The sequence below is a fragment of the Antrostomus carolinensis genome, unplaced genomic scaffold, assembly GCF_000700745.2.
Source record: "Antrostomus carolinensis isolate BGI_N321 unplaced genomic scaffold, ASM70074v2 scaffold3242, whole genome shotgun sequence".
In the NCBI taxonomy this organism is placed as follows: Eukaryota; Metazoa; Chordata; class Aves; order Caprimulgiformes; family Caprimulgidae; genus Antrostomus; species Antrostomus carolinensis.
The window spans coordinates 1,790-10,288 of NW_010301444.1; the positions used below are offsets into that span (position 1 = coordinate 1,790).

The 8,499-nt window shown below is 48.6% G+C and overlaps 1 protein-coding gene across 1 annotated transcript in view; it reads left to right on the top strand.

Annotated features, from left to right (window-relative positions):
* The first annotated feature begins 2,180 nt into the window (after positions 1-2,180).
* The window catches only part of LOC104521434 (sodium- and chloride-dependent betaine transporter), a 6,714-nt gene continuing 395 nt past the window's right edge, over positions 2,181-8,499 (top strand). Inside the window, exons 1-4 of the mRNA XM_010163426.1 lie at positions 2,181-2,373; positions 4,511-4,645; positions 5,561-5,701; positions 7,111-7,198. Of these exons, the coding sequence (XP_010161728.1) occupies positions 2,181-2,373; positions 4,511-4,645; positions 5,561-5,701; positions 7,111-7,198 (557 nt within the window). The remainder of the gene's footprint in view (positions 2,374-4,510; positions 4,646-5,560; positions 5,702-7,110; positions 7,199-8,499) is intronic.

Sequence of the window (8,499 nt, forward strand, 5' to 3'; positions counted from 1 at the left end):
AAAATTCATCACTGAGGGGAGACTGGGCTAACCCATTCAAACCTTGAAGAAGTTGATTTTGGTTGAGTCCCCATCCCTGGAGGTGTTTGAAAGACAGGTAGATGAGGTGCTCAGAGATCTGGTTTAGTAGCAGACAGGTGCGGTTGGACTCAATGATATCAAAGGTCTTTTCCAACCAAAGGATTCTGTGATTCTATAAAGGGGATTTGTTGGTGTGGTCTGTGCTCATGGCTGCCTGCATGCTGCCTGCTCTCTTCCCAGTGTCTGAGGGAATCCGGGTGTATTCTTGTTTTCTCAACAATAAATCTCATAAGGAAAAATGTGACTGCCTTCATGCCCCAAGTCCAGCACCATTTCATATGGAGCTGCCTGGTGCACTGGGCACAGAGGAAACCCCCTCCCCTGTGTGGGAAGAAAACAAGCTGGGGCTCATGTCCACAAAAGGTACTCCAGACTTGGAAAAAGGCACCTCCTCAAAGTGCAGAGGGTTGAAAATACAGCAGAGCACCTCTAGAAGAGACTGGTGAGGTCAGAGGGAGCTGAGGAGGGAAGGTGGTGGTGATGGCTGAGTGGGTCCAGGAGAGGGGTAGACTGTGGACAGTGTCAGGTGGCATCTTAGCAGCTGGAAAAACTTTATGGCAGAGGGAAAAAAAGAGCCTGGGAATGAAGGAATCAGAGGGGTTTATATTTTTTTTCCCAGCTTTGGTGATGGAACAGCAGAAGATGTGCAGGCAGGCAGTGAGGGGCACAGTCTTTTCTCTGAGCTCATGTATGAAGGAGAGGAGCATCCAAAGGGAGAAGAAAATGGTTGCCTGACGCAGAGGATGTAGTGCAGTGGGTGGCTGTGGCTGCTGTGGGAGAGCCAAATTGTTCCTAGCTGGAAACAAGAAGTTATTTGAGTTCCCATCTGGCCTGAGAACATGTAGGGCAGGAGCACAGTAGGATTAGATGTTCAGAAAAAGACGCAGGAGGTGTGTGAATAGACTTTCTCATAGAAACAGCAGGCAAAGGGGAGAGGGACGTAGTGGGGATGTGTGACGCTCTGTGTCGCTTTGTCTGGGAAAGGAGAAGCATGAAGGGTCAAAGCTTTGGGCACTGGTTTAATCTACCACCTGTTCCTGGTTGAAAAGGTTTGATTCCATAATCAAGGTGCTTTCCCCTCCTCCCATTTTTTTTAAGTAGGAAAATGAAGCCACAGGTGCCATATCTCTCCTTCTGGTCTGTGTTTGTCCCAGCCCTGTTCCCCACTGCAGCATCCCAGCTTCTGTCCTTCGCGTTGGCCTATTCAGGAGTCAGAGGACTGGCACAGAGTCAAAGCCCTGGTCCAAGTGTCCCTGAGGTGGAGGCTGGTGACAGGGTTGAGGTCCACCTGATACTGAAAAAACATACTCTTCTGCTTAAACAATGTGCCATTGAAAGATAAGTGGTGCTCCAGGCATTCCCTTCCTGGGGTTAGGTGAGAGGAGGTGACTCCCTGATGGTGATCTTCTCTCACCCCAATGTGTGAAGCAGGTCTAACATAAAAACAGATAAAACACAATTAATAGCAGCAATAGGCTGCCTCTGGGAGCCACCTTGCATTAAAAGAATAAACGCAAAGAATTATCTTAGTCCTCTCCTGTCAGCTTCTCATGACATCCTCAATAAGCCCAGACTTAAGCATCATTGTACTTGATAATGTGCCTTGGACTGCAGCAAACTGGAACGTGCCGAGGACTGTGACAGATCAAACACGTTTCATTAAGTATGTGTTATTTTTTTCTCTCACATTTGACAGTGCGTGGAGCTCTGCTCCTCTCAGAGACGAGGAGGCTGTGCTGCAGCATCTGAATGAACTGATTAGCCAGCTGGCAGTGGGGAAAGGGACCTTGCCTGGGCTTCAGAAGCTGAGAAAAGACTGGTGGGAGGGCGTGATGTTTCCACCTCCCGATCCAACCCAGCAGGCGAGCTCACACAGCACCAGAAAGACATGGACCAGTTAGAACAAGTCCAGAGAAGGCCACGAGGATGATGCAAGGGATGCCCTAAGGAAGCCATTTTCCAGAGGATGAGGGCACCTCATGGTGATACTGGGAACACATCCGTTGTGATGACTGGTCCACGCTCTCCTTTTCTCACCAGCATGCCCCACAGCAACTCCCTACATCCCACACTCTCTTTTTCCTCTGTCCCACAGAGCCATGACAAGAGCTGTGGCTAAGGAAGGAGAGCCCAATGGGGCCATCTTAGCTCCTGAAGAGATAAAAATGGAGGAAATGGAGGAGAGAGGCCAGTGGAGTAGCAAAATGGAGTTTGTGCTGTCTGTGGCTGGGGAGATCATTGGTCTGGGTAACGTGTGGAGGTTCCCGTACCTCTGCTACAAGAACGGTGGTGGTAAGTTCACAGCATGCATGAGTTGTCCTAGGTTTGTAGGTATGACAAGAAATCCATGCATAGGACCCATTTCTCCTATGCCTCATGTGCCTCCAACACACACTCCCTTATTCTCTCCTCCAGAAAATTAGCTCCTGCCAAAACCAGGAGGAATAAGAACAGAGGGGTGAACCCTGAGTCCAGCTCCCCAGCAGGTACTGTTTCACAAAGCAGCTCTCACAAGCCTGGATGCCACATTGAACTTTAGTAACTCTTTAAGGCTCTTGGGCATCTCAAGAAACAGGTGGCTTTGCAAAAAACCATCAAATGCTGTGAGTGGTCAGGAAGCCATCAACAACCTTCTACGTAATTCCCTTTTCCTACTCTCTCTGTCAAGCCCACCTCTCTCAGGGGCTTGTTGCAGAGGAGGAAAGGCTTTGATGGTGCTGTCATCCTTACCAAGGTCTGATACCCACTAGGAGGACATTGCTACCTCTTCCCCAGGAATAGTTCTCCCAGTGGTCAACCCACTGCTAGGGAAACTCATCCCCAGGAAGAGTTTGTTCCTCTTCCCTTTGGTTTCTTGTGTGACTCTTATTTTCCAGTAAGGCTGCGAGAAGATCATTACATGGTTAAAAATTAAACTTTCTCATCACAATAAAATGAAACTGGGAAAGAGGAAGGGAAAAATTGGCTGTCACTAACTTTTCTTGGTGAATGGAAACCTAACTTCATAAAAGAAAAGGAGGAATAATAAATTACACGTCAAATACAGCAATAACTTCTCTTTTGTTCGTGTTCTCTAGAGGCACCTTGAAATAACGCTCTGGGACTTGCATGTTCTCCCCATTTTCAACTTCCTTTCTCTGCAGACCATGCCACAAAGGTGCTGTGAGCTTTGACCAATGGATGAGTAATTCAGTTGTAGTTCACCCCAGGTCTATCAAATTCCTGACCCCTGTGCTGATACTGGAGTTTATCCAAATTAAATAGGAGTCAGTACAATGTCTCCTCTGAACCAAAAGAGGATGGTTAAAGAAAATGGAATTGAGGGGTTTTTTGTGAATCTGGGATGGTTTTTAGCAGATCCTCCAGTTTCCATCTCTGAGGTTTTGATGGTAGGCACTGCAGGTACCCAAAGCAAGTCAGACTGGCACAGGTTAGTAACCACTCGTGGTGCTTCTGACTGAACAGCCCCTTCTGCAGTGCTGCTTTCAGAGAGAAGTCATGGGTTTTGCATGGAAAATTTCTTCCTGAGCTCAGATGATATCTTTGCATAGTTTATGCCTATGGTATCTGGTTCAGTAGTCCTTCCAATTTGTATGCTAATTAGTGTAAGTGAAAAGGCTATTTTTGTTCATTTTAGATATCTATTGAATAACTTTTTTTTTTTCTTTTTTTTCTGTTTTTTTTTTAATTGAACTACTCTGGAATATTCTAAAGCTGTGATTCAGAGGCCAACAAGGCTAGGCTTGGGAAAGATGAGGGTGGGAGAGTCCTTCCCTCGCAGCTCACACACTGCCTTTGCAGAAAGAATGCTGCTACTGTGAGAGGTGCATTTCTCTCTCTAGGGCTCTGAGGAACCAGACGGCCAACAAACTGGTACAGGACAAGGCACTGTCTTTCCCCTGACACTCAAAGATATTCTCACCATTGGAAAAGTCCTTGAAATTGAAAAAAAAAAGACATTTTCCACCTATAAATGCCGTGTCCCTGTCCCACCAGCCCCAGACTGGAGACTGCTGTCCTGTCACCTTTCTCCACCTTTGGATGTAGCGAGATGGTTGCTGTAAAGATAAAAGTCATTAAAACTTCCCCTATTTCCATTCTTTTAGTGAAAACTGCTTTTCAAATTTGACATGAAATATGGTTCAAGTAAATTTTATATTATTGGGCAACCTGTTCCGTGAGACACTGGAACATGTTGCTCAAGGAAGCTGTGGCTGCTCCACCCCTGGAAGTGTTCTCGGCCAGGTTGGATGAGGCTTTGAGCAACCTGGTCTAGTGGAAGGTGTCCCTGCTGATGGCAGGGGGGTTGGGACTGGATGAGCTTTAAGGTCCCTTCCAACCCAAACCAGTCTGGGATTCTGTAATTCTATATCCTGGCAAATTTTTTACTTACCAAGAAATGTCACGAGCATCTTACCCCTCTCTGCAGGAGCCTTCCTCATCCCCTACCTCATCTTCCTCTTCACCTGTGGGATCCCCCTGTTCTTCCTGGAGACGGCACTGGGGCAGTACACCAGCCAGGGAGGGGTGACAGCCTGGAGGAAGATCTGTCCCATCTTTGAAGGTCGGTCAAGTTACAGGATTACTGACAGCACTTTCTAACAGTTAGTGCCTCAGAGCCTTTTTTTGGAAATATTATGGTTTTTTACTTTCTCCTTTATTCTCCCTCCCCTCCTCTGTCCCTCCCAGCCTTGTTACCCCTCCTGGTGTGTGCAGGGACAGTGCCCTCTTGTAGGTGACTGAGGGTGCTGGTGCTGCTCCAGCTGAGCCACCATCTCTGCTTTGAGATGCTCAGAGCTGGGAGAGAGGAGAAGCAGGATAGACAACAAGTGGGAGGAGGAGGAGGATGGAAGTATCAATACACAAACACCTGCAGGTAGTCCAGGACAGATACTGAAGAGAGAAGAGGATGAGGAAGGCTGGCTGGCTTGTGACACTGACACCCAGTTTTAAGCAAATAAATTGGGCTTTTCTGACCTGATTACTGCTCTGATGTCCCAGTGAGCGATGGGCACAAGCAGGACCCAGGACCAGAGCTCAGCTCCTGTCTGTACTTTTGACCCCACACCATACTTTATGCATGATGCCTGTCAGCACTCAGAACCTTTTTTTTGCCTGAGTGTTTCCAGAAGGAATAAACTCACTGGCATTTCTTTTCTTTAAAAGCTAGAGCTGGCATTAAAAATGCGGTGGCATGGCAGTGATCAGAAAGGAAGTGTTCCCATCAGTGGAAGGTTTTTCTCTCTTTTCCACTGTAGATCTGTCTAGAGATACTGACAGTGTGTCCTGTCTGCATGCACAGTCACAAAATCCTTTCTTTTTCCCTAAGGTAGGTCTTGCCCTGTTCTCTAGTGAGGCATGTTGTTGATGTTCCACCCTTCTCTACCATGGCATGGTCTATGTTTTTGTTTGGGCTTAAGCCAATGTGTTGAGAATCAGTTGGCAGCCCCAAGCTCACCTCCTTTGCTTTCCTTCACAGGAATCGGGTATGCCTCCCAAGTCATCGAGTGCTATCTGAATATCTACTACATCATCATCCTCTCCTGGGCACTCTTCTACCTATTCAGCTCCTTCACTGCAGTGCTACCATGGGCCAGCTGCAATAACCCCTGGAATTCAGGTACACCTTCCCTTGGTCAGCTTCTTTCTTTCTCAGAAATTATTTAGATTTTGTAGAAAATATTGTTTTATTCAGATCAAAAGCTCTCATGAGCTGCAGCATGGCTGGGGACTCCTGCAAAGGCAACTGCCTTCATTTACCATGGGCAAGAGTCAGGAAGGGTGAGTGGTATCACCCTATGCCTAGCAGAGGGGACAGTGAAACTATTTCCACATGGAGATATTTTGGGCATTGAGATTTCACTGGAAAATCCACATTTGCTGGCCAGACAGAGGGGTGAGTGGATTGGGAAAGTTTTCAAACCAATCTAGAGTTTTCCTCATATGGCAGGAGCTCTGGTACAACCATTTGTCTTACAGTTCCCAAACTCTACCCCAGTCCTTCGGAGTTACTGGGACAGTTGCTGCCACTGGACAGTTCATGCACTCAGCTTTTGCATAAATCAGGCCAAGCTTGGAGGGCCACAAAGACGATGAGGGGCTGGAGCATCTCCCGTGTGAGGAGAGGCTGAGAGAGCTGGGACTGTTCAGCCTGGAGAAGAGCAGCCTGAGAGGGGATCTGATCAATGTCTGTAAATATCTGAAATGTGGGGGCCAAATGGATGGGGCCGGGCTCTTCTCAGTGGTGCCCAGTGACAGGACAAGGGGCAATGGGCACAAACTGGGACACCAGAAGTTCCAGACAAACTGAAGGAAAAATTTCTTTCCTGTGAGGGTGCCGGAGCCCTGGGACAGGCTGCCCAGAGAGGGTGTGGAGTCTCCATCTCTGGAGATGTTCAAACCCACCTGGACACTTTCCTGTGCAAAGGAGAATGGGATTTTCTCTCCTGGCTACTGACAGTGGCTATCCCTCGGTAATCTATATTTTACAGTCCTCTGGTTTCCATTTGGCAGGGAATTGCTCCCTCCTTCCCCTCTCCCCATCCCAAAGCCCTCTGGCTACTGCTGGATTGGGATTAGTAGCTGGGGAGAGCCGGAGTTTAATGAGATGCTTTTCATAGAATCATTTGGTTGGAAAAGACCTTTGAGATCATTGAATCCAACCGTACCTGTCCACTGCTAAACCAGATCTCTGAGCACCTCGTCTACCCATCTTTTAAACACCTCCAGGGATGGCGACTCAACCACCTCCCTGGGCAGCCCGTTTCAATGCCCGAGAACCCTTTCAATGAAGACATCCAATCTGAACCTCCCTTGGTGCAAACTGAGGCCATTTCCTCTTGTTCTATCACTAGTTACCTGGGAGATGCTTAATGAGATGCAAGAGTTGAAAGAGATGCTCTCTAGCATGGGGTGAAGAGTCTGTGTGCTGCCAGAGAAAGGGTTAAGGGTATAGAGGAGAAGGAGCATCCCTCATGGAGGAACCTTGGAGAATTTCTCTGGCTCATCAGCTTCCTTTTCTTTTGGTAGATCTCTGTGTGGACATTCTGAATAGCTCCAGCTGGGACAACAGGACCTTGCCTGCGAATGCCACCTCCCCAATGATTGAGTTTTGGGAGTACGTGATCGCTTTCCCTCTGTTCAGTCTCCTCTCAGAGCCCAGGGGCATGAGGATGAGGTGATAACACCCCAAAGGCTGCTCCCAGCGTGCCTGCCCAGGGGTGCTCGTGTGCACCCACACACAGGCATGTTCCCTTTCTGGCAATGAGGTGCCTGGGTGAGCGTGGCCACAGAAAAAGGCACCAGAAGAAGATGAGGACTTGCTGTAAGCAGAGGGTACTTGTAGTTGGGTGGTGCAGGTTACTGTTGACAACCAAGCATGAGAGGCCAGGGTTAGATTGAAAAGTCCTCTATGGAGAAACAGAAAAGGACAAATCTGCCTTTTCCCTTTGTCTTGCTTGGTGCCCAAGGGAAGTGGTCCATCAGGCTGCTCAGGCTTATCCCTGGAGAGCAGGGATTTGAGGTGCATGTGTGAGATGCAAGAGAAGGCTTGGGGAGGTTTGGTCACAGGGCTGGAGGCAATAAAACACCACTGAGGGTGGGGTTCTGTAGAAGGCCAAACAGTATCCCAGAGAGGGTCATCAGTGCAGCCTGGAGAGGTTGAAATGCCTGCCAGGGACACGCGACCTCTCCACACTCAGTTGAGGAAGGTCTCATAAAGAGGAGAGCCAGGGGCTCAGCTTCAGCAGGTTGGGAGCTTTTTTTTTTCTCATTTATGGCTCCTAAAGTGCCTCTGAGAGAGCTGAGCATCCTTTGTCCTTTGCAGACACCACAGGGCATATCATAGAAGATGATCTGCACCCATGGGTGCAGAAAGAGTCTGCACAGTGCTGGACCCCCTCTCCTGCCCTATTCTTTGCACATCCTGTTTAGCCAGGGCTGTGACCCCTCTGAAACGATTGCTCAGGTTTTCTGTAGAGGTTGCAAGGGGACCCTGAGGGGACTGGTTTGGAGAAAGGTGTGCAGAGGAATTGGAAGTGTGGGGTTGGGCTTCTGAGGACTGCATAAGCTGCAGCGCTGAGCTCTCGTGTGGCCCCTCTTCATGATGGTGAGTCTTCAAGGAATGAGGCTGAAGGAAGGGGCATAGGAATCATAAAGACCATTTATGCTTATATATAAAGTATCTGTAGTATATGGGGAGACCAAAGAATGGTGGCCATGGGATGATGATGGCATTGGTGGCCTGCTTTGGATTGAGTAGTGTCTGCTTGGCAGCCACCAGGATTGGGGAGCAATGTGGGCCAGATGGTGACTGTGGGCTGTGATGGGCACAGCTCCATGGGCTTGGGGAGTGAGTGGGAGGGCTTGGGCCAGCTACAGGGCATGGTAGGGCAGCAGCAGCAGGGATGACAGAAGTGG